General features: G+C 32.3%; 3 protein-coding genes across 4 annotated transcripts; 2 read left to right on the forward strand and 1 right to left on the reverse strand.

Moving 5' to 3' along the window:
• Positions 1-4,266: 4,266 nt before the first annotated feature.
• Positions 4,267-6,164, forward strand: LBD22 (LOB domain-containing protein 22). The gene is made up of 2 exons (XM_020369404.3): positions 4,267-5,200; positions 5,823-6,164. The coding sequence occupies exons 1-2, from the start codon at positions 4,389-4,391 to the stop codon at positions 5,905-5,907; spliced, it is 897 nt and encodes a 298-aa protein (XP_020224993.2). The 5' UTR covers positions 4,267-4,388; the 3' UTR covers positions 5,908-6,164.
• Positions 6,165-7,320: 1,156 nt separating this feature from the next.
• Positions 7,321-13,876, reverse strand: HSP60-3A (heat shock protein 60-3A). 2 transcript variants are annotated; one of them, XM_083074776.1, is made up of 17 exons: positions 13,713-13,876; positions 13,421-13,552; positions 12,962-13,121; positions 12,292-12,467; positions 11,898-11,993; positions 11,713-11,817; positions 11,113-11,199; positions 10,934-11,023; positions 10,021-10,101; positions 9,784-9,852; positions 9,621-9,698; positions 9,319-9,414; positions 9,133-9,232; positions 8,880-8,983; positions 8,652-8,757; positions 8,249-8,327; positions 7,321-7,759 (listed from the first exon to the last, which is right to left on the reverse strand). In XM_083074776.1, exons 1-17 carry the CDS (start codon positions 13,758-13,760, stop codon positions 7,654-7,656), a joined length of 1,713 nt encoding a protein of 570 aa, XP_082930902.1. In that variant the 5' UTR covers positions 13,761-13,876; the 3' UTR covers positions 7,321-7,653. The 2 variants fall into 2 exon arrangements, with proteins under 2 accessions (XP_082930902.1, XP_082930903.1); XM_083074777.1 differs by having other exon boundaries at positions 13,421-13,574; positions 13,713-13,856.
• Positions 13,877-14,034: 158 nt separating this feature from the next.
• On the forward strand, positions 14,035-23,838 carry MED9 (mediator of RNA polymerase II transcription subunit-like protein). The gene is made up of 9 exons (XM_020371304.3): positions 14,035-14,246; positions 14,565-14,638; positions 20,190-20,267; positions 21,070-21,386; positions 21,468-21,530; positions 21,643-21,723; positions 22,267-22,325; positions 22,408-22,485; positions 23,484-23,838. Exons 4-8 carry the CDS (start codon positions 21,087-21,089, stop codon positions 22,463-22,465), a joined length of 561 nt encoding a protein of 186 aa, XP_020226893.1. The 5' UTR covers positions 14,035-14,246; positions 14,565-14,638; positions 20,190-20,267; positions 21,070-21,086; the 3' UTR covers positions 22,466-22,485; positions 23,484-23,838.
• The last annotated feature ends 2,563 nt before the right edge of the window (positions 23,839-26,401 follow it).

A 26,401-nucleotide genomic window follows, 5' to 3' on the forward strand; every position in this document is an offset into this window, starting at 1 on the left:
CATATCTGAAGTGACATGCAACTCTATCCGCCAAATCAACAAATGAAAATCCAAACCTAAAGAAATAAGGGAAGAAGAAGTGAAAAAGAGGGGAAAAAAATGTTGATGCGCATATTCTGTCACAACTTGCACTTTTGTTATGACTCGAACTCGCAAGCATCTTAAACATGCAAATCAAAGCCAACCCAAAAGAGAAGGAAAGAAGAAGATGAAGGAGAGGGAACAAGTGAAGAAAAAGTGGGAATAAGTGGTACAAGTGCCAGAATATATAAATATACACACATATATGTGAGAACGAGTCCAATTACTTCAAGAGTTAGTTTACTTAAACTTACTTCACTGATCAATACCTCATATTCTATATCAAATTTCAATGATCAAACATTTGAATTAAAAGTTCTTAATGCATAGATCAAGTCTACAAATTTTCAAAAAAATTAAAAACTATTTAATACATTGTTTCATTAATTCCAATTTTTAGAAAAATTTTAGGCTTGGATTTATACATTACGAACTTTTAATTTAATGGTTAGATCGTTGAAACTCGATGTAAAACATGAGTTATTGAGATAAATAAGTCTAAGACTTACTCTTGTAGTAAGTGGATCTTCCTCGTGTATATAGGCACATAGATACATATACACACACACACATATATATATATATATATATATATATATATATATATATATATATATATAATAAAAATGTTATTATACTAAAATTAGTTATCACAATAATTGTCAACTTTGAATTTTGGATAAATATAAAAAAAATTCAGTTATTAAAATGATTAAAGAAATGGGCTGGTTCAAAAGTATGTAGCTCACATAGGTCAAACTTGGACATCAATTTAGAAGATCGAATTCAATCCAAACCTTTTTGACTCAGCTTGTTATAGCTTATGGCCCTTGTTGAGCCAACCCACGATGGACCAAATAGCATGTTTTGCCAATTCTACATGTTTTGCTGACAAACTTGAGAATAATGGTGTGATGTCTACCAACTTTTATAAAATATAAAAGGAGCGTTTCTAGAACATAAGAATATATATGATGATATTTTACCAAAAGTTATTAGTACAAATAGTTTGATATTTATGATGATATTTTACCAAAAGTTATTAGTACAAACTGCAGTTTAATGTTATAGTTCAGACACAAAGATGTGATTGAATGTATCACTTAATTTATAAATAGATCAAGCCTAGGGAAAGAGATTATATTTCTTTATTATTTATCACAATAGAAATTTACATGTAATCATCTTATGGAGCCAACTACTAAGCATTATTCGTTCATCATCATTGATTCACCTCAGTTTATTGTTGGATTATTTATTTAATTAATATTTTTATGGATTAAAATTATTTAATTATTAAGAATTATTCTTTAATTTATTAATATACTAGTTACAGTCAATGTACCACCCAACTCGATCAAATCAAACTGGTCTCGTGATCATATATATGAGTCGAGCACGACATAAGCTCGTCCACACTAAGTCCACCAGCCCAATGCCATAGAACAAAACCCTGGACAAATCATCTTAACAGTTGTAGGGAGACATCCGCACATAAGGACAATATTTCCACACAATCACCAGAATATATCACCAAGATATCATACAACATTACCTCTATGTATCATATCTCCCACAATTAGGTTCACATTATCAAGAAGAATATATCTTTGTTTATTAACAAGAATATCTCCTAAAATTACACAACATTATCTCTAAACTTAGAGATAAGAACAATCACTTATATATAGGGCATCATGTATCTTTGTAACTATAATCTCATTCTTAACCTAGACTCTCATCTAACTTCGGCATCGAAGTGTCTTTGGTAAAAACAACCAATAATTATTTTAATACCTAATTAAATGATGAATATTATGTTGGACTTGTACTTTGAATAACCTATGATTATTTTAATATGATGAATATTAAATGATGGGTTGAGTTATTCATTTTATGCCCAATGAGAGATTTTTTCCCTTATACGATAAGTTACTTAATCGTTGTCCTATTAGAGAGAATTAATATGGACTAATGAACTAATCATGATTGAGGCGAGTCTTCTCTTATTCTAGTTTTTGATATTTTGATTTAGTGAGTTTATGAAAATACATGAGTAATGTTTTTTAAAAAAAAATCATTTTATTATCATATCTCTTATAACATTTTCATTTGCTTGGATCATCCTTAGAATTGCATATTTTTGTTAATCCGTGAGAAAAATAAAAATAAAAATTTTGTTTAAAATTAAAAGTATTTTATTTAGCAAATTTATTAAATTATTTATAAATATTTCATTCAAATTAACTTTAATTTCAAATATTAGTAATGGAAACATTTATTTTAATTAAATATATAAATTAATGATAATGAATTTTAATTCAATGATAATTTTCAAAATAAAATTATTTAATAAAAATAATTTTTTTTAATATTAAATATTTTAAGAGTTAATATAATTTTGTAGTTCAATATAATACCTTTTTTTTTCTAAGGATATGTTTTAATTAATATTGAAAAAAAATATAGTCTTACATCCTAAAGATAAGATAATTAATGTGTATATAAGTGAGGAATAACCCCACCTTACAAAGCTAATTTTGTATGATTGAATTAGATTTAAAACTCACGTTCTAAGAGTTCAAGAGATTTGAATAATATGTTGGAGGCTTGAAAACAAATTTTTTATGCTTCAGATGAATTAGGCATGGCAACGGGGCGGGGCAGGATCGAGTTTTACGTTCCCTGTCCCCGCCCTTGCAGATTTAAACCGCCTTTGCCCCCACCCCCGATATCAGCTGTGATAAAATCTGGGTACTCATCTCTGTCCTCGACAAGGTTTGGGTTTCCCCGCCCCCACTCCTACCTTTTTTTCTTTTTATCTTTTAAATAAATATGAACAAATTTTAAAAAATAAAAGAAAAGTAAAATAATACAAATTTTTACATATAAATATTTTTAATTTTGGTTTATATATATACAAAAATAATTTTTTAATTATATTATTAAGCGGGATGGGGGCGGGGGCGGGTATTAACATCCTCGTCCCCGACCCCGCCCCTGATTTTATCAAGCGGGAGAAAATCCAAACTCGAACCCGAATTTGATAATTACGGGTTTTTTCCATCCAAATCGAGGCAAGTTTGGACGGGTACCTATGGGGGCAAGCTAGATTATCATGTCTAGAATGATTTATCTATAAACATTTAAAAGACAATAATTGAAGAATTATCAAAAGGTGATTTCACACTTACAATTATAATATAAATTCACAATAAATTCAACAAAAAAGTTTACACAAAAATTACTTATAAATTTTAAATTCACTAAAAAATCTCTTAAAAAAAAGAATTCGCATGAAACTTTTTTTCATAACTTCTATATTTTTCTCGCAATAAATTTTTGCGAAAAAATTCATTGAAAACTTCTTACAAATATTTTTTATAAGAAATATTTCACAAAACAATTTCATGTCAATTTTAAAACTCACAAAAACAAATCATTCATGAAAAAGTTTCCTAGACATAAAAATTCTTAGGAAAATTCACAAGAAATATGTTTTTAAAGAATTTTTATGCAAAATTTACATAAAAATTCCCATGTAATAGAAAATTTTTTAGTAGTAATTATCTGCCGCCCCGTTGGTTCATTTCAAATGAGCTTCTGATATGTTGCCTAGTGCATGTATTATAATGTTTGACCATGTCATGCTGTTTCTAGCTTTGTGATTCCAATATAGACTGTTTCTTATGCTTCTTACCATATAGCATGCTTCATATACCAAGTTCTCTTACTTTCATTAACTTGCGAGAGTTCTCATTGAAATGCGAATCCAAATCCAAAATAAAATTCAATGCATAAAAAAAAGTTGAAGCAACAGAAAGTTAAACTAGCATAACAAAATATCCATTATCCCTGTAAAATTTGTACACGTACGTAACTCCTTAAGCCTGTATAATCAGTCTCAGCCACTGATATATATTACACATAATCCCTTCTCCGAATGAACAGCTCTATGTTGGTCAAACGCTATAACTATACGAATTGTAATAAGTAATTTAATAAATGATTATCTAGAAGTTTTGCCTAGGGTTTTAATTAAATCCTAAAAAAAACATTAACAGATGAAAGAAATAGATGGTGCACTATTTGAGGGTCCAGCATGAGCCAATAATAACAAGTTTTGTTTTGCGAGTCCAAAAATAACACAGTGAACCGTTAAGATCCGTTGGTGAAGTATATCTATCTGTCGAAGGTCCTCCCATTTCTCTGCATCTCCCATTGCTGAGAGGAAACAAAGCCGAGAAATTAAGGGAAGAGAAAAAGCACCAGAAAAGGTCCCCCCTTAAGCACGTTCCCCGCCGGAGATGCAGCCGAAATCTCACACCCCTCTTTTTGTTCCACCCCAAAAAGCCATGAACAGAATCTCATCATCAAGAAATGGCAACAGCACAACGCAGGCATGTGCTGCATGCAAATACCAACGTAGAAAGTGTGCACCTGATTGCATTCTAGCACCCTATTTCCCCCACGATCGCCAACGCCAATTCCTCAACGCACACAAACTATTTGGCGTCAGCAACATCACCAAAATCATCAAGTTCCTCACCCCTCACGACAAGGACCAAGCCATGCGCACCATCATATACCAATCCGACATGCGTGCCTCCGACCCTGTCGGAGGCTGCTACAGGTACATTCTCGACCTCCAGGCCCAGATCGAGTACTACCGGGCCGAGCTCGAACTCGCCCTTCAGCAGCTCGCCATCTTCCGAGCCCAGGACCAGGCCCAGCACCAACAACACGCCGGTATCTATGCTGCAAACAGCAACGTTAACGTTGCTGTCAATGGCGATGGTGAGGTTTTGAACGCTGATCCGCTAGGGTTGTATAACCAGCCACAGCATCATCAGTATCAGTGTCTGCCACTGCAGGAGCAGTATGTTATGGTGCATGAGAATGTTCATGGAAGCCAGAACAGCAACTCCAACACCCCTTTGCAGGAACAGATTAACACGTGGGCTGTGCAGAACACTGCGGTGTCGCTTTCATCGTTGTCGTTGCAAGGGCAAAGTAGTAATGTTAGCGATGAGTATGATCTCAAGCCCGGGGTCATTGACTTGGATTCTGATGAGAGAAGTGAGTTAGGATTCGAGTCTGAAGAATTAGTCCATCGCAGGTATGTTATTTCTTTCAATATTTCCATGCATGCATCTAGAATCTCACATTTTTTCTCTTCTTTTCACGACACATATCATCTATTATATACATATATACACTTTTCTCTCCTCTCTCTATTTCTTTTCCTAGATGTTAAATAGAAACTAGCAAGGAACTGTGCATATGTAACATTTTCCTCAAGGAACATGCACTTGTAAAGGCATTTTGTACATTGGAATTACTTAATTAGAATGATTAAATTAAATAGATGTTGTTGGTGATATTTTTCTATCAGAATTAAAATTTCATCTTGCAAAATTATGCATAATCTATAAATAAAAAAATTCATTAAATATCATATAAAGATAAAATTTTAATTTTGATGGAAAAAAACCAGAAATTAATGGGATATGTGATAAGTTTTGTCTTAATTAGAAATTAATGGAATGTGTGATCTAGGATCTGGAAAGGCATTGATTCCAACAAAATGAATAATTAAATACTCATTATGCGTGAGGTTTATGATTATCATACCTTGTTTACGTTTCTCTTTAATGTGTAACATCTTCAGATATGATCGCGCTTTCTTTTTTGGTGATCTAGTTTTTTTCTCATTAAGTTTTAATTTGAATAATTTGCAGTGATGAAGCAGTCTTGTTTAAGATAGATGATGCAGTAATAAAAGCGGAGGCTGACTCATTCAACAAGCTCAAGATTATGACCTGAAAGGTGCAGCAACATCGTTTACCCTCACAAATTGTACTTGCAGATGAGGTGTTAATTAGCATAGATTGTAGAACATGCTTCCACATCATTTTGTTGGCAGTAATTAGGACATTTCCTCTCCGTTTTGAGGTTAAAATTTTGCAACAGTGGCTAGAGTTATTTACACGAATTCTTTCAAAGGATGTCTTTTTATTACAGTTTTTTTTTTTTTAATTTCTTCTTATAATCAATAAAAAACTAATGCTATTCATTCCCTCTCCTAGATGTCTGATTCAATGAAAGGAATGAACAGATTAGGTTTATAATGTGCCTCTCACGAGGTATTGGTTTACAGCTAAAGCCAGGGTACATGCACAAGAATTACAACCTATAGATAACACCACGCAACTATATCAAACTTAGTCCAACAGAGAGTGGGATAGAGTAGTACTTTAATATTTGCTAAAGTAAATAAATTAAAAAGATGGAATATAGAGAAATGAGAAACACTCCACTCTAAAAAAGAAAATTGTTTTTAATTTTTGACTCAAATCCAAACGTACAATTTTATGAGTATTTATATAAATATATATAGAAGATACCTCTTGATACATATGATATCATACAATGAATTATATAACTCCTAAAAACTGAGTGCTCATCATATATTAAGATATATGCATAAGGAAATATTATAAGCCACAGTATATGAATGAATTAATTAGGTACTTATGTAATTACTCTGTTAGCGTAATCATTCCATTTTCCCACTCTATTAACATAATATTATTCCAATTTCCCACGCCATTTTCCAATTTTGCATAATTTTCAAACTTCAATACTCCTAATGAAGTTTTTGTTTTAATTAATATGGATCAATGATATTGTGCAAGATGCCGCTTCTTATGGTTTCGATGGTTGATGAAATAATTTTGTTATGGATGTAATTGGACCAGCTATTTGATGGACATATCACATCCCCAGATATTAACATATTTTCTTTGTTCGTATCATCACATTCAAACATAGTGATCTCACTCGTATAACATCAGTTTTTTGTTTTTTGTTTTTTTATTCATAGAATTTAAATATTTATTAAAGAAAATACAACACATTTATGACACCATCAGTTAGATAATTATTAGTACATACACAAGTTTACCCATTATATAGAGGAGATTTCTTTCAAAACGCTTTCATCCAGTCACTGAAAACCCTCGTGTCCACTGTCCATTATATTCCAGCAGAAAGCATAAAATATGTAAAGGTGAATACGATCCATGTAAGGAGTTAAATGCAATTAAAGGTGAATGATTAGTAATATTCCTTAATAATACTACGTATTATTAAAACTACAATTAGAACATAGCATCAGAGCTGTTAAAACAAGTAAATATTAATTGAATGATTAAAATAAGAGAACCCAAAATGAAATTTGGTTAGTAAAGCAAATCGCATTTTAATAAAGGGTAAAATGGAGCAGAAACACGAGTTTCAATAGTTATTTGATTTGCACTGGTTACATAAATTGTAAGAATGACACCTATAGAATGAAACAAGTTTTCATCTCATCCTATTGATAAGAATAACGAGAGTGAGACATCATTTTTGCTAAAACATTATAAATAGAAGATGGCATAATTTTAACCTCACTCCGCAAAATACAAAGATTTTGCCCCCCAAGTTTATACCTCAGCGACATCCTTAAAAGGAAAGAGCAAAATCTGATATTGGTACACAATTGTTTTGATCATTTGGTGAAGCAGGTTAGAGGTCCAAATCATCCATATCTGGCACCCGACTGGGAGGTTTATTTTTGTCATTCGGATTTTCCACCACAGCTGCCTCGGTTGTCGTCAGTAGCAATGACACACTGCATGAGAACAAAATAGTTAAACATGAGACTAAATTACACCGACATTCTTAGAAGTTTGTAAAATTACACTGACACTCCCTGCTTTTATAATATTTACAGTAACATTCCTTAAGAGGTGTCACGGTATAATGTTTTTCAAATAATTAAGGAGTGTTAATGTAATGTTTTAAGGCTATTTACGGTTTTCAAACAATTAAGGAAAGTTATTTATTATAGGGATAGAAAAAGTAGGTGCTTGTGCAATCTCAAAATCTCAACAGGTGTTGATGTAATTTACTCTGAACATAATATCAGTGATACTCAAAGTCAATTTGTCTTGAAAATGCACAAGGCTGGTATTCACCCTTGATTTAATTTAAGATATACATCATGTTTATAACCCACTAAAATTCCACATACACGTGAAATTTATAGACAAACCTGGTTTAGTGAAGTTTTTTCCAATACTCTACGCAAAGAAAATGCAGTGCGATGATATGACTTTACCTGGCAGCATCTACCAAAGCTGTTCTCACAACTTTAAGAGGATCTATTATTCCAGCCTTTACCATATCAACATAGACACCTGTTTTAGCAGAATAAGCTCCATCATCCTTCAAGCACCAACTAAGCATAAAAGGATAACTTAAAAACAAACATTCCGTAATAATTATTCAGAATTTTTCTTTGTTAATGTCAAGTGTAATAAATAAGACAGCAAATGGTCCAAACTGCAAACTAGTAACAAAGGTTGTAGCTAGTAACAATATGAACCAAAACAAGCAACCAACCGACAGGAATCTTATTCCATTATCTTGGACAGAAGTCAAAGAACAAAGTAATATTAACATATGACAATAATAATCGTAATGTATTTCAATGTAATTTTATATGCAAACTGATTACAAACCTTTAGCAGCATCAAAACCTAAATTACAATCATCTTGTTCCAACAATTTGCTGTGGACCAAAGCACCATCAAAACCAGCATTTGAAACTATTGTAAAGGTAGGCGCCTATGATAAATAACATTAATTGTCAGGAAAGATGAAAAATTACCAAGTAAAAATATCAAAATAGAGAAGAGAGAACGATCCTTTATATGGAAAAATAAAGCAGGTGCAGCAAATGGTACTACCTTGAGTGCGTTCTGAATAATTTGTACTCCTCTTTTCTCATCTTCATTTTGAGTTTGAAGGTTATCCAAGACTTTGCTAGCATATAAGAGAGCAACTCCACCACCTGGTTCAAACAATTGCAAATTAACTTTAATAGATGAACAAGTGTTCTCAGAATTGGACTATGGGAATAAGAAAATAATATAAAGTGCAATCCACTTGCTTCCTCCATATACTTATTATCCCATCAAAAAGATGGAAAAAATGAATTACCTGGAACAATTCCCTCTTCCACAGCTGCTCTAGTGGCATTTAAAGCATCTGTTACTCTATCTTTCCTTTCCCCAACTTCGGCCTCACTAGCCCCCCCAACCTGAAGATTAGGTTGCATCTTCCACATAAGGTAATGAATATAAATTAATCATTACAGACAAGTATTTCTAAGGATGAGTGACAAACTTTGAAAACAGCTACACCACCAGATAGTTTTGATAGACGTTCCTGTGCTTTTTCTTTATCAAACACGGCAGAACTCTTGTCCATAGCTGCCCTCAGCTACAAAAGATATATGAATAAGGCTCAGAATAAGGCTTAAATTAAGAACCTAGTAATTCTGTTCATTAAAATCATTTAGAAAACATATATATGTATATAAAAGACTACTCAGCTGAATTATTAGAATATTTAAAAATAAATAAATTACAAGTATAAAACTAATACTTCAAAAAATAAATCAATGATTCAATATATAAAAAAGATACCTGTTCACATCTCTCTTCAATGAGCTTCTTATCCCCACCACCATGTAGAATAATAGTGTCATCAATGGTGACTGTAACCTGTTGCACATTAAATTAATTATTATATATAACAGTTTGAAGAACCAAATATTACTTATGTTGGTACTTGGTTCAAGCCACATACCTTTTTTGCAGTGCCAAGCATTTCTGGTTGGACTTTATCTAGAAACAAACCACGCTCTTCCGTGATGACCTGTTTTCAAATTCATCATAATCTTTTTCATAACATACAACAAGCTGTAGTTCCAATTGCTAGACCTTGAATAGACGAGTTGTTATTAAAATCTTGAAAAGAAAAGAGTGCACCCTTAAGGGGAACACAACTGCAGTATCTGACAAATAAATGTGTGTATAAAATCACCTCTCCTCCAGTAAGAATTGCAAGATCATCTAGATTTGCTCTTCTACTATCCCCAAAACCAGGAGCTTTTACAGCACAAACCTAAAGTACAAGAAAGTTGAAATCAAAGAAAGTGGAAACTGGAAAACAAATGTGTACAAAATAAAATTCCAAGTAGCTTGTCATATTATGGTCAAGCACACAAGACATTTACAAATCCATAAATAATAATTGCCTTAAACAAATTTGAAAACAAAAAAAGCAAGCATGCGCCAGATACACACACATGAATACTACCACCGGAATATTCACTTAAGGTAACCAAGATTGCTCTACAGATGTCAAAGTTAAGTAAACATTTCTGTAAATATGCAGGATTTGAAAAATCTAACAAGCGTCCAGTCAATTAAGCATATGTGTGTGTATAAGAAATTCATTCTAAAAGGTTTTGAAGCATATTTTTCTCACTTCCAAGTAAATATTATCAACTAAATGAAAATTCTAAAGTGGTTAGAATTTGGAACATTTAAGGGTCTTTGGATGTGAAGAAAGAATATAATGACAGTAGACAAAAAATGCACAGTTTGAACTACCTTTAAGCAGTCACTTACAGATGAGGTGTATTGTTTTTATTTTGTTTGGATTGGACTCATCATTATCTTGTTCTAAATCAATCTACTAAACACTTATCCTCGTGTAAAACCACACATAAAATAAAGGGAAACAACACATAAAGAATAAGAGACAGGAGAACAAGGCAAGAAAGAAAATCCAAGTGGTAGGCAGCATAAAGATCACTGCCTATTAGTAAATTGACCATTAGCTATTACAATGAAACCGATTTAAAATCAAAGGAGACAACAACCCAGCAATCAAGTTCATTGAAGCATAAGGTAGCAGCAACTATAATTAAGGCAAAAAGCTGTGTGAACACCTTAAGTCCAGCGTGATGCTTGTTGAGTATGAGCATGGCCAATGCATCACTCTCAACATCTTCAGCAACAACTAGGAGTGGCCTTTTTTTCTGATAACATTAAAATAATAAAATAAATAATGAGAATGCTCAAATTGCAAATGAAAATGAGCATATTGAATCAGGATTAGTTTCTCCACCGTTACGGACAGCTCCAATATTTTCAGCAGTGAATTCATGTCTGAAATTTTCTTGTCATGTATGAGAATAAGTGGGTTCTCCAATTCCTAATAAAATCAAAATTACTCTTATTAATATCACATACATCTGAACCCTAATAAAATTTAACCAAATTGAACACATTTTTATTTACATGACATGCAATATTTTTAAATAAACCAAGATACTTCTGTCAAATTGAATCTATAGCTAAGCATTTATTAATATCGCATACATCTGAACCCTAATAAAATTTAACCAAATTGAACACATTTTTATTTACATGACATGCATTATTTTTAAATAAACCAAGATACTTCTGTCAAATTGAATCTATAGCTAAGCATGAAGCCATATGATGCCATAAATAAGGCTACTTTTACAGAGCAAAGGGATGAACTTCACAGCAGAAAAAGGAGACTTTGTAATACATACTAATCCTAATAAACACCTGTCCAAAAGTAGACATCGTTAGTCAAAGGTAATTCTATTGTAAGATGGCATGCTAGTTCCTAGTTTAAAATGTTTGACTTTGACATATTACATATATGCTATTGACCAAAGAATAAGTCTGTGCTTACACATTTCCGGGTCTTCTGATCAGTAATAAAATATGGAGATATATAGCCTCTGGTTAACTTCATTCCTTCTACGACTTCCAACTCATTATCCAAAGTATTCCCATCCTGAAAGTATTAAATTATAGATACCCTGAACTGAAATTCTGTCATGTAATAAGTTCACAAAAATTTACAAAATTGCTTACAGCAACAGTAATAACTCCTTCCTTCCCAACTTTCTCCATTGCCCTTGCTATCAATTCTCCAATATCACGCTCCCCATTTGCAGATATAGTTCCAACCTACTAGTCATATAAAAGAAATTAATAGCCAATAAACAAAAACATAACCCAATTAATGAAAGGCACTTCATTTATCCATCAGGAAGATAAGTAGCAGTACAGCTTTTGCATCAAACAACTTATATATATACTTATCAGACAAATCAATTATGAGCAATGCCTCAAATATTCAATGTTTGCTAACCTTAAATTAAAAATAGGAGGCAAGCAACAAGCAACTTAGCAACATACTGCAGATCAATTTTCTTAACTAAAATTCATTCAGAAAAGGAAAATTTTTCTTGAGAAGTCCCTGCACCTGGGTTATCTCTTCTGGTGTACTTATCATTAATGCTCTGCTTTTCAAGTCGGTAATTACAGCATCAACTGCCTTATTTATTCCATTCCGTAAATCCATAACATTTACTCCGGCCGCAATTGATTTGCATCCTTCTGTGAGTATTGCCTGAGTTAAAACAGTTGCACAAGTGGTACCTGGAATCAATGAAAAAAACATTGACTTGTACGATATGATGGGTATAAAAAAAAAAAAAAAAGGGAATAGATAAAGGCACGTATAAATGAGATCTCTCTACATATTCCTCCCAACATGAAATAGGGTAGAAATTTTCAGAGGAGATTATCAAAATATTTCCAAACATCTTATAAATTATAATACTAGAAAATATTAAATTAAGAAATTTAATCAAAGCGTGATGTCTACCATTGGACATGATCTTCTTTGTTATATATTATTCTCATCCGTTTGATAAGAATTTGAAATCACATAAGCAAGTTATATACTAGTCAGTGATTACTCTTGATTAATTACCCTGGGACTGAAATAATTCCCTATTTTTTGGTCCCAAAAAGATGCTTGTAGAGGACTTATGCCAAAGTAACATTATGAAAGAAAATCAAAACCTCAATGAACAATGATAGGATACTTTCAACATAAAAAGGGTTTCGGTTAGAAAGAAAGTAATCACCGTCTCCGGCAGCAGTGTTGGTAGCCTTGGCCACCTGCTTCACAAGATCCGCACCAACATTTTTGGCTTTGTCTTTAAATTTGATACTTTTGGCCACAGTCACCCCGTCCTTGGTGATCCTTGGGTTCCCACGACTTCTCTCAATTATCACATTGCGACCCTGATTCAATCAATTCAAAGCAAAAGAGTAACAAAAAAGTTACTCAACCGTTCTTCATCACATCAACTTCTCTTGTCAACCATTGTAATCCAGACAAGTTACATCAAAAAATGATTTATTTGGAACGAACAACATACAACACTTATATCAATGGAAATATCCACCGGGTGTAACTTACAAGCACGTGTAACAATTTTCCAAAAGGAAAGGTTAGACACGTCGGCAAAATTGAATTCAACAACAACATAAGGCTACAGCATCATGAGCAGTTACACTAAATGAGCAAAATATATGTATACCTTGGGTCCCATGGTAACTTTGACAGCATCAGCAACCTGAGTTACACCTTGAAGGATGCCAGCACGAGCCCCAACCCCAAAGTTGATATCTTTGGTAACATAATTTCTGGTTAACAATACCCCACCATTTACCTGCACCAAAAAATCAATGTAACTGTCACTGACACAGTGAGATAACATGATAACCTTTTAATCAACCATATGAGTATAACACAACAAAGCAATGACAATTCAGATTGCAGAAAAAAAAAAAAATCTCAACCACTAGTAGCAAAGCAAAGGTTGGTCTTACGATGTTCTTGGCGGAGGAAGAAGCTACTTTACGAGCTAATCGATACATTGCAATTGCAGTTTGCAGCAACGCAATGAGGAAATCAAATTCAAAGGAAATGAGATTAGAAATGGCGACCAATAGAAGAAGAAGTAGGGCTTTACAGAGGGTTTAAGTTTATGCGTGTGACTTCGCTGCTGCATTTTTTTATTCTTTTTTGTTTGGGTTCAGGAGAACTCCTTTTCCGCTAGGCTCGGCCCATAATCTTTTCAATGGCCCGGCGGCCCAATCTAGATAAAAAAAAATTCAAAGGGCCTACCTCCCAAGTCCAAACTCATAAGCAAGTAAAGGTTTTACTTTTTTGTTTACAGAGAATGTAAATCCACCGGAGAAGAAGTCAATTCCCTCCGATTATTTCCCTTCCCTCTTTCTTGGAGTATACAGAGAGAACCTTTTAGTGTGTTTTTTCTACACGGTGAAGGCCTTAAGCGTGTAGTGCGTTGGGGCGCTCCCTCTTCCTTGTTCGGCTTCAGGAACTTCACCATCTTCTCTAGGGTTTTCCTCTCCTCTCCTATGCTATGCTGCAATTTCTTTTAGATGCGGAAATTTTGACACCACACTTATCAAATATATGCATAATGCTTATCAAATAACTTGGTTAAAAATAATTTCATCTTTTATTTAACTGATATATACGTGTGATAAAATGAAAAGTTCCAAGTTAGGAAGCTACAGGAAACTAATATACATTTGTGGTGCGCAATTTTTCAAACTATTATGGATTTTTTCTTTATGAATGTGTATGTTGATAATTACTCATCATTGGCCTTCCAGATGCACATTTTTTATGTTCATTGTCTTGTTTCATTTCAGATTGGCTTAATAAACTTGGAAACCGAGGACTTTGTGAAACAACTAGCGGAAAAAAAATTCAAACTAAATTTCAGGTAAGCAATTAAGTTACTGAAGCTACTAGGTTATAATAGTACCATTGGGCTTTGGGGTTCTTGTGGAATAACCTTGGAACAATGGGAATAAAAGGGGCATATTTGTTTTTTTAGGATATTTCTCTGGTGTAATTGGTTGTAGGGGAAGAGCATATCTTAGAGGTTGTATCTCTGCCGTTGCTTTCATTATGGGATAGGATAGCCTTCACCACTCTTTTAGTGCTCTTGTCATTTGTTTCAATGGAGTTTATATTAATGATAATTACTAAGCATAGGAATTAGACAATGTTCTATTATCTCTACCCTTATATTCATTATGGGATAGGATTGTCTTCACCACTTTTTTAGTGCTCTAGTCATGATTTGTTTCAATGGAGTTTATTAATGATAATTACTAAACATAGGTTTAGGCAATGTTTTATTTTTCAATTTTCATCCACTTTGGCATGTTTGCATCTCTGGAATTCCTTCACATGCAAGAGCCCTTTGGGATTAAAACATGCACAATGAATAAGAAAGATCAAAGTTTAACTCACTTGGCAGTGCAGACTTGGATACTGTGTCAAGAACCAACCATCCCAACAGCTTAAACTATTAGGTTAAGACATGAATGGTTTGTTATTACGCCTCTAACTTGCATTGTGTTTTGCTGCCTTTGTTTAATAAGGATGGGAAACATTTCACTTCATCTATATAGTTTGACTGTTTTTTTTTGGTGAAATATGAAAGATAAACAAAGCAAACAACTCAAGACATAGAGTCTCTTCTTAATGGAAGTAAAATAAAGTCTGGAGGACTCCTCCAAAATACATTGGAACCTAAGTTCCCTACACCCCAAGTAGCAAGCGTATGAGCTACTGAATTAATCTCTCGAGGAATATGACTGACATAAACTACCCAATCCCGAGCAAGGAGTTGCTGAACACGACAAATAACATCATAGTGCTTGTGCAGGTAATCTCTGTCCGTTGGCCGATCTTGAAACAACTTTACAGCTCCCAGGCAATCACATTCACAAGTCACCATCCGAAAACCACCGTCCCAACAAAACACTAGGCCCTCCTCCAAGGCCAACAACTCAACACGTAACGCATCCCCATGTAAGACTCCACGCGAAAAGCCCCCCCGCCACATACCTGCCCAATCACGGATTACTCCACCCATTCCCATAGCAGACGTCTCCCTCAACCAACTTTCGTCCGTGTTTAGCTTGATCCACGGGTGCTCCGGAGGCCTCCAAATGGCTTGTTCCTCCCATAGGCGCCTCTTAACGTTATACACACTGTTCTCCACCATGGATAGTATCACCTTCTGACGGACCACCGAAATTGGCCAGAGGTCATCGTTAAATACCATGTTATTCCTAAAACACCAGACCCACCACAAGGTGATGGATAACGTAGTAGCATCCTTGTGCAAGATGATCCCCTTCAGCCACTGAAAACAGTCCATTTCAAAAAAGGACCAACCCACACTACACCCACCAGACATCAGCACCTCTCGCGAATATGGGCAATCCCGAAGAGCATGTAGAATGGTCTCATGAGGGCAAGAGCAACGCGAGCATGCACCTGACTCTGCCAACCTCCTGTCAACCCGAACCTGATTTGTTGGGAGGGCTGAATGAAGGCATTGCCACAAAAAGAACTTAAGCTTCTCAGGAATCATATTCCTCCAAAGTTTCTTCCAAACAGCAGCCCCCTCCGCTGCCAGCCCTCGGGTTAGAAAACGATACCCAGATGCCGCTGTGTAGCAACCCGAGATATCACCCCTCCAAGCAAAATGATCCCACCCAAAAGGGGAATTGCCAACACTCAACTGTTGGACAGAGTTTATCAGTTCAGTTGAAAGAACCGTATACAAGGCATTGAAGCTCCAATCTCCACTAACCCAGCAGTCGGCAACCTTTTTGTTGGTATCCGCGATATGAACAAAGGGGACCTTCCCGCACCAAAGCCCATTACCTGACCAGTCCTTGTACCAAAGTGATGAGTCTCCTGATCCTAGATGAGGCTTGAATCCCTCCCGGAGTGAGGGAAGGGCCTTAAGAATACTCGACCAGACTGAAGAAACACCCCGCTTGTTTTGAGCACTCAGGACAGAAGCTCCATGTAGGTAGAGGTTGCTGAGGAGTTGAACCCAAGGCTTCTGTGGAGCCGAAAGCAGGTCCCAAGCTAGCTTTCCCAGGAGTGATACATTCACCCTGCGCGCCTCTCTAACCCCAAGACCACCTAACTCTTTAGCTTGAGTGACAACATCCCAACTCACTGGAGACCAAAACCGAGTATTATCAGACTTAGCCCAGAGCATGCGACGGCAAGCCTGATCGATTCGATTACACACTGCTTGGGGAAGCCACAATGATTGCATGCTATATACGGGAATAGAGGAGATGGTAGACTTCACCAGACACAACTTCCCAGCCTTATTGAGAAGCTTGGCCTTCCAAGCCGCCAGTCGACCCTGAATCTTATCCATCACATCATAGAAATCTGCACACCTCGGCTGACCATGAGTCAAGGGAACACCCAAATACGTCCCGATCCGAGCTGTAAAGCTAATCCCTAGCAGTCCTTCCAATGTTTCAATCCTCCTCTGTGAAACTTTCCTAGAGCTCACAAACTTAGACTTAGTCAAGTTGACTCTTAAGCCTGATAAACGCGAAAACTCCTCCAAGATTGATGCCACCAAACGAGCCTGGTCTTCTGAGGCTTGACAAACCAGTATATATAGTTTGACTTTATGGTACATAAGTATCTTTTATTTTATTTTATTTTCTTCTTTTATCAATGATTATAATATTATTGTTGTTTTGTTATATTCCATTCCCATCTATTTGATTATTTCTCAATCCCTCTGTAGCTTATCTATTTTGTTAAGAAATCAATAGTATTTCCATATAAATGGGTCCTTGTTCAGTTTGGTGCTTTCATAGTTCTATGTGGAGCAACACATCTAATTAATTTATGGACCTCAAGTCTAAATTATTGAATGGAAAATAGAAGTATCATGGCTCTCAAGTCTAAATTATTGAATTGAAAATAGAAGTATACTTACCCGTAAAATGGTGGTTTAGCACTATTCATTAGGGGTGTTCAAAGAACTATATTAAACTAAATTATTAGGAAAACTAAACTAAACTAGACTATAAAATACTAAACTAATTTTTATAAAAACTAAACTAAACTATATTTTAAGTTTTAGTTTTAAAAACTAAACTATTATAAAAAGTAGTTTAGTGCACTATAGTTCTAAATAAATAATTAATTTATAGGATTAAAAAAATTATTTTTATTTATTAATTGAATAAAAATTTATATACCTTTCGTAATTATTACTCTCTCAATATTTTTAATATAAATATTATAAAAATTAAAAAAAATGTATTATATATATATATATAAACTTACCTCTTTATTATCCAAATAATTTTATTTTTTATGCTAAAAAATATTATTATTTTAATAAAAATAATTTACAGATATTTCCTATAAATATTTTTATGAAAAATAATCTACAAGAAATTTTTGTAAATTTTGCTACAATTTTAATGATCATAGAAAAAAATTTCCATGGTCAAAATTTACAGAAAATATTGTAAGAATTTTATTTTGTTTCTTGCAAATTTTCTTGCAAAAATAAATTTGCAAGTAATGTTTACTAAATGGTAGAAAAATTTTGCAGGTAACCTTTCTTGCGGATTTTCCTATCAATTTTAATCTGCAAGAAAAATCAAAAAAAATATTTAAATTTATAAGTTTAATATTTTAAAAAAACTTCAAGTCTCACATCAATTGAAAATAAAACAATTAAAGAATATATAAGTTGGGGCAACACTTATCTTATAAGTTGATTTGTATGGTTAAGTGTTAGGCTTATAATCTACAATCTTAGAATTTAAAAGATTATATATCACATGTTGGGGCTTCAGATAAATTCATTGTGATCATTAGTGATTTCTTTAATTTTTTTCGTAAAAAATATTCTTGCAGAAATTTGTTGTAAAAAAATTCGCACGAAACTTTCTTGCGATTTTTTTTTTGCAAGAAACTTTTCTGCGATTTTTTTTTGCAAGAAACTTTTCTGCGATTTTTTTTGCAGGAAACCTTCCTGCGATATTTTTTGCAAGAAATTTCGCTGGAAAATTTCTTACAAATTTTAAAATTCGCAAAAACATATTATCCACGAAGTTATTACCTATAGATAAAATTTCACAAAAAAATTTGTAGGAACAACGTTTCCTGCAAATTTTTATGAAAAATTCGCAGGAAAAATCGCATGTAATAAAAAAATTATAGTAGTGTTAATTCATCATTAATATCAATGATTTGGTAGCTCAATTTAAAAATGTTGATTTTAAATTTTTTTTTTAATGTAATTCAATTTAGTTTATAGTTAATAATAGTTTTATTTAGTTGATATTATAGTTTAGTTCAAACTCCTTTAACTATAGTGCACTAAAGTAGATAATAGTTTAGTTTAGTTTAGTCAATATTTATTTTAGTTCAATTTAGTTTGATGAACTATTTATTATAGTTTAGTTTAGTTTTCTTCTAGTTTAGTTCAATTTAGCAATTTGAACACCCCTACTATTCATGACATTGAGAGACTTATAGATTTAACTTAACTCCCACCAAACTAAAGTCTCTTTCCATTTATAATCCATATTTTTTAGATAATTAAAGTTACTATTGTTGAAAGGTATAGCCTCACTTTACTTTCGGCTTACAAGTTGGTTCCACCCATTTTTGTACTTATTATAGAACCATACATGTTTATCTAAGAGTTAATCATCAATACACTGTCTGTCTAGAATTTTTTTACACTGTCAACCAATTATATCTTTTGATTGTGCCATGTCACTGTTAAAAGTAAATGTGTTTACAGTGACATGGCACAATTAAAAGATATAATTGGTTGCCAGTGTAAAAAAACTTTACACTAGCAGTGTATAGGTGATTAACTCTTTATCTAATTAACATACATGTTTATACATTTTTCACTAGATCAGCTATGCTAAAGCAATTATTTTTCAACAGATGTCATTATTTTTAAGTGTCCTCTTAATGGGGTAACCTCAGTACCTCACTTTCTTTTTCACTTCCAAGTTAGTTGAACCCATTTGTATGCTTATTATAAAAGCATAAATCTTTATCTAGTTAATTGAAATGTATTTATGGTATATAACTCTTTATCTCTATAATAAACTATTTTATGCATTTCTCACTGGACTATGCTATCATAAGATATTGTCCCCCATGTCGTGATGAAAGGTCTTTTTCCACTTTTTTTATTGATGTTTTGATTAATAAGAGAAGTATTTTAAATACATTTTTTCTTTTTCAGCTGACTGTCATTAATTTAATGCACATAATAAGTTAGTGCATATCCTAATTAGAATTTGATAATGAAAGCTAGCTAGCATTTTTACCTTTGAGATCATTGTTTTTTTTTTTTTTTTTACTATTTTCTTTTGTTCTACAGAGATACCAGATCCAATACATGTAATTCATTATGAGATCTTAAAGTTTTATTAACCTTGATTTGACAGGAAGCGTACAAAGAGTGATACTTCTGTTCATAACATCAATTGGTCAGCACATCTTGTTTGTCATCTCTTCTTGTTAAGGTACCTTAGACTCCTTAATTTCAAAGCATTGCTACATTTATGTTTGTATTGAACTGAGTAGAATAAGTATTGTTTGAAAAGTTCTTCTAGGATTGTATACAACAAGTACCATGTTGGATTGTGTTGAGCTTCTAAGTATTACTTAAACTAGTTTAGTGACTAAGTTTAGTGAAACTATTTTAGTAATCAAATTAATTGTTTGAAAATGAATGGTTCTGAAAAATTAAACAATCTTTAGCACATGATGATGAATTATATAGGTTACTTTTAGTGTAAATGTATGAGAAACAATAATCTAATTTGGATTTAGCATTAAATTGTTTATTCTAAACTTAGTATTTCTCTTGTTATTGAAGGCATTAACCTAGTTGATATAATCTAATTTGATTCATATAATAGAGCTTCTATCACACACACGCACGCGCACACACACACCCATATATATGTGTGTGTATGTGTGTGTATTAAGAAAAGTTAATTTTTTTTAGAATGTGATTGAGTATCAGGTGTGTTATAAAACAATATTCCATAGATATAATTACTTTAATTCTCTTGGCATGAACAAATATTGTATTTAATGGATAAGTCTTGGATTGACTTTCCACGGAATACACTTCAATATATGGAAGGAATGAATAAATTCTTGGAATTTCCATTATTCTGATTAGGAACTTAAAATACCCAAATAAAATTCCCATTTGGTGGGAGTAAGTGGAAGGTTTTCTGTATTTTAAATTCTTTGGTACATGTATTCTCACATCTCAATCAACCTGAAAGGGGTTTAATCAATTTGCTGATGCAGTATAATCATAGAGAGAGATGGATCACTACAATTCTCCTGGAGGTAGTTGGACAATGATCCCAACCCACAATTCCAATATCCAATCCCAATCACAATCCAATCAGGACCCTAATCTCTTTATTCAACAACAACAGTTTCTCCAGCCGCAATCTTTTCAGCAAGCACTACCACCCCAATCTCAATTTCAACAGCACCAGCACCTTTATCAACAGCAGCAGCAGCGTCTTTTACAGCAACAACAACAGCAACAGCAGCCTCAGCCGCAGCCGCAGCAGAACCTTCACCAGTCACTGTCCTCTCACTACCAACTCTTACACGTAATAGAACCCCTTCAAAAACTTTCATTTTCTTCTTTTACTTTTCTTTTCAATAAAGGGAATTGTTTGTTGTGGGCACAGTTGGTGGAGAATTTGTCTGAGGTTATTGAACATGGAAATCCGGATCAACAGTCAGATGCATTGGTTTGAAGTTTTCCTCTTTTGGCTGTTTTGTTTGTTCCCTTTTGTTTTTGGAATTGAATTTTCCTTTTAGGGTTTTTAATCTTTTTCTACTGGTTGATTTCATTGGCTGAAGATCAATGAGTTGAGCAACCATTTTGAGAAGTGTCAACAGCTTTTGAACTCAATCTCAGGCTCTATTAGCTCCAAGGCTATGGTAATCTGCAGTGCTCTAACTTTACCCTTTCCCTTTTTAATGTTAATTGCTAAATAGGACAGCTGAGTTAGTTGAACACCTGAACTTCAAATTCTGAGTTTCTAAAGTCTGCTGAAACTGAATGGTTCTACTTTTGTTTTGCCTTTAATCATATGCACTTTATGTTCTCTCTACACCTCTAGCAGCATAGATAGTCAAGTCTGAGTTTTTACTATTTGATAGGGACTTGGGTATTATGGGGTGCCTTAATTCCACATCAATTAGTATGGGATGCTTGACAGGGTACTTCAGTTGACAGCTAGCTTTTAAGGGGGATGAACCAAGCCACTTAATTGACTCGCTGACCATCCCACACTACTTGATTCATAGCCAGCCCATAATACTCAAATTCCTATCACTATTTTTTGTTATGTGGTCCATGCATGATAAACAAAATCCACATTATTGATGTTGGAAATCTGCTTTCATACATCTCAATATGGTTGTTCTCAAAGTTAGGGTTACTCTTGCCTTAGTTGATTTCTTTTTGAATGCTGAATGCAGACTGTTGAGGGACAGAAGAAGAAGCTAGAGGAAAGTGAGCAGTTGCTAAATCAGAGAAGGTCTGTCCAAATTGTATTAAATATTTCTGTGTGGTTAAGTTTCTAGATGCTAATTCAATGTGTTTGTTTTCCCATGTTACAGAGATTTGATTGCCAATTATAGAAAATCTGTGGAGGAGCTTGTTAGGTCTGAGCCATAAGACTGGCATGTATTCAGATGGTAAGGAACTTTAAATGGGGTTTTATTTCTTATTAGACTGTAGTCTTCATGTTTTGCTAGGAAATCACCAAATTTTTTTATCTTAAAATTAAGATTAGCAGAAATGCTAATAATTATTTATATCTGATAATACTTAAATAGGTATGTCTCAATACATGTTCTACTAAAGGATGAATGTGTATAGTTATAGAGGAATTTTTGTTATTCTTTACTGCTTTTAATTTTTATTTTTATTTTTTGGCACATGGTAAACCTAATGGTACTTTATGCATCCAATTTTGAGTCATGCTTGCCTGTATTCTTGGGTTGGATTAGTCACAGGAAATCTTGAGCCAGAGACTTAGTAGAAGCTACATACAAATAAGATTAATCAATAAACTTTGAATTGCCACTTTGAGAAACTCGCATTAATCGAGTCTCAATTGTATATTTGTGTTTTAGTTTAAGAAAATATCATTATTTCTTTGTTTTTATATCGTTTAATTGATTGAACAATTCAAGTCCCGTCTTTTAAGTTTTTCAAGAGCTAATAGAAAGAAGGGAACAAAATTGTTTGGTCTTGTATATGGTTCTTTTCATCAAATTCCAAACCACAAAAGATGCACACTTATTTACTGGCATTCTCATCAAAATTGTGTGCTACCATCTCAAGATTCCATCCTATTTGTTGCCTTCTGGTCTTGTTCGTTGATCCGAATATTTTGTTGATGGACTCCTGGCTGAAGCTAATCACCAGCTTAGTTCTAAAGAGAAAAATAACTTTAGTATTTTGTAAAAAATGTGGTTTGCATTTCCCGTTTTAAATAATTAGGAAATGTAGTTATGATTAAGAGCTCCAATTCCAATTTTCCAAATCAAACTTGGTGCAAGAGCTAGACTGAGTACCCTAAAGATCACTTTCTTCCATTTAAAATCTTGATGCTCGCCTTTAGTTTTGATTCAATGTTTGTGTGCTAGTTAAATTTGAAGCTTTTTGTGACCTTAGGTTTATATTACAGGTTTGCTGTGGATGTGTGCTATAAATTTCTCGGTTCTTGCAGAACGTTTAGGGACAATTTTGTTCAACTACTTTGGAGATTTAAGCCTATGCCGTGAATTTATAATTCAATAGATGTTCTGTAAGTTACTTGTCGATGTTTTGGCTCCTAGATGTAGGGTGTTAATATCCATGAAACAAGGACAAAGTAGGGTAGGGTAATCAACTGCAAATTTTTAGAGAGGCAGGGCATTATTATATTAAGAGCAAACTGGTATTTTTGATGAATATGATGTAACTGATAGATGGTATAACAATGGTTAGCCCCCTGCGTTGTATTTGAGCCATTTTTCTATAATGCTGGATTACCGACTGCACATTTTGAGTCAAATTTCTGTTTAGATTGAATGCATTATTTCATTTATTAGACAAACCAAAATTGTTTAAAGAACATTGAATGTTGTTGCTAGACCGAAAGGAATTAAAATTGAAGATAAAATGCAGTTCTCGCAAATGTGATGAAATTCTTGTGAATTGGTCGTTCTCACGGCCCAGGGGTGTGTGAATACTGACTGAGTGACGGTGTATCTGGTGCTTACTCAACGAGCGTCAATGGTGTGTGAAGCACTATAGAATGAGCACCGATTTGGGTTATAAGTTAAATAACTTTTACATGCATATATCACAGTTTCTATTAAAAACTTTGTTAATGTCCAGTCCCATTGAACTGGTTTAAACTGATTTTTTTTAAAAAAAAAATTGATTTAAAACTTTATTTAAGTATTTTTAATTTTTAATAATAATAATAATAATACGTATAAAGATTATAAATTAAAATAAATTATTTTCAATACTTTTGTTATTAAAATGTAATTTAATCTTTTAATATTAATTTGTATTTTATATCTTTAAGTTTTTATAATTTATATTATAATAATTTGGCATTTATTTTACATTTAAACTTATTATTGTTAATGGACATTATTGCATTTTATTAAAGTTTGAACTTGAATATTATGTTATATTTTGTTAGGATTTAGACATATACATTGAATTTTAAGAATGTATAGATGATGTTTATTTTAATTTTTAGTGTAATAAAACTAGATATTATATTTATTTAATATTATTTTTTGGATTATTAACTATTACTAATGTACAAATCTTACGTATGTTATTGAAATATAATAAGTAGAAAATTTAAATTCAATTCTATTAAAATTTTATTTGAGAGTTAAAATATTATATTTTGAATTTTAAAAGTGGTTTTTCTCTTTTTTTCCTATTTAATTATGATAATGTATGAATTTATTTACTTTACATTTATTGCCTGATTCTTATTTTTTTCTTATGTATATTTTATTTAACTGTTGATGAAAAATTGTGCCTAAAAGTAAAAGAATGACTTGAAATAAGTGATCAAAAGCAGTTGAGAGTGAATATATGCTTTTTATATATCACTATAAATTGAAAACTATATATTACATCATCACTACTCTTAATAGGTTGAATGACTTGAAATGTTATAATAAAATTTAAATGTTATTAGATTTTTTAAAAATAATATTCTTGAATAAAAATACAAATGTATTTAATGTAGTTTAATTTTAAAAGTAATCATTTTTACCAAATTTTTAATCATTTTTAATTAAAAAATATTATTTTTTAACGTTTGAACTATACATGGATCAAACTTAGTTAATTAATAGAAAGACTAAATTTGAAGCGTTTAATAGTTCATGTACACATATTACTACTCTCTACGACTATTGTTATAAGACACTCTTAATCAAATCATATATATCAACATAAATAATAGTTTGGTTATTATTTTTATTACTATATATAAGACCTTTTTCACTTTTTTGTTTGTCCCATTTTATTGGACTCTTTTCTAACTTTTAACTGGATCAGTTATACCCTTTCTAAAATATTCTTATTTAATAAATAACTCTTTTAAACAAAAGATAATAAATATTTGAAGTTAATTGAATAAAAATTCTCTCATTTTATTATTGGAGAAAACAAATAGACACATAAATATCTCTCTCTACCAAACATTAATTAATTAGGTAAAAAATGATTAAGTGAAAGAAAGAAAGTTAATTTTAAAAAAATAATTTAAATTATTGAAAATTTTAATGCTTTTGACTAAATTAACTAAATTATTTAAAAGGAATAATTTAATTAAAAGAGTCTAATAATTAAGAACTTAGATAATACTTAAATTTATTGTATTTATAAAACAAAATCACAATTTATCAATTTTATACTTCTTACTTATTATTAAACTTTCATGAGAAGTGACTTATGTATTAAAAAAATGATAAATTTTAATTAGAAAAAGTTTAAGAAGTAAAAGAGAAAAACATATATTTTCAAAATCTAAAATATGGACAAATAAAATAATAACAATTTAATATTATATAAAAACTATAAAATACCTCGTAAAAAAGATCAAAAAAAAATTCTAAAGACAAAAGGGAAGTATTAGTTACAAATATATGAAAGAATTAATAAATAATTATTAACATGTTTAGAATTATCAACATTAGTATAGGTAAAGTAAATTATCTGGCACATGAATTTAGCAAATGGTTCGTACAAATTGGCGATAGAAAAGCATTAACATTATATATCAGAAAAAATATTTTAGCCGATAAATATGTAAAGTTAACAATTAATATTGTTAATTTTTGAAAAAGTTATATATTACTTATGAGTTCCACTGTAAAAATCAGTTACCTTTAAAAGGGTTATTTGTGTGAAATTATACCTTGGTTCATTCATATTTACAACATTTTCATGTTTTTTGATTTAATGGATTGTGAATCTATTTTCTTTTCTCTCACATTGACATGTTATCACTTATCAGTCATGATAGGTTCTTGAAGGTTAAATAAAAAAGGAAAAAACAATGAGAAAAACGAAAAAAAAAAT

The sequence above is a fragment of the Cajanus cajan genome, chromosome 5 (assembly GCF_000230855.2).
Source record: "Cajanus cajan strain Asha chromosome 5, NIPB_CcT2T_4, whole genome shotgun sequence".
NCBI lineage: Eukaryota > Viridiplantae > Streptophyta > Magnoliopsida > Fabales > Fabaceae > Cajanus > Cajanus cajan.

Excerpts from the sequence above, each read along its gene's own strand:
- MED9 (XM_020371304.3), top strand. The coding sequence starts at position 21,087 with ATGGATCACTACAATTCTCCTGGAGGTAGTTGGACAATGATCCCAACC. Across the intron at positions 21,387-21,467 it reads CTCACTACCAACTCTTACAC|TTGGTGGAGAATTTGTCTGA; the intron begins GTAATAGAACCC and ends TTGTGGGCACAG. Across the intron at positions 21,531-21,642 it reads ATCAACAGTCAGATGCATTG|ATCAATGAGTTGAGCAACCA; the intron begins GTTTGAAGTTTT and ends CATTGGCTGAAG.
- HSP60-3A (XM_083074776.1), bottom strand. The coding sequence starts at position 13,760 with ATGTATCGATTAGCTCGTAAAGTAGCTTCTTCCTCCGCCAAGAACATC. Across the intron at positions 9,853-10,020 it reads CAATTCTTACTGGAGGAGAG|GTCATCACGGAAGAGCGTGG; the intron begins GTGATTTTATAC and ends ATTTGAAAACAG. Across the intron at positions 9,699-9,783 it reads TGCTTGGCACTGCAAAAAAG|GTTACAGTCACCATTGATGA; the intron begins GTATGTGGCTTG and ends AATGTGCAACAG.
- LBD22 (XM_020369404.3), top strand. The coding sequence starts at position 4,389 with ATGCAGCCGAAATCTCACACCCCTCTTTTTGTTCCACCCCAAAAAGCC. Across the intron at positions 5,201-5,822 it reads GAAGAATTAGTCCATCGCAG|TGATGAAGCAGTCTTGTTTA; the intron begins GTATGTTATTTC and ends AATAATTTGCAG.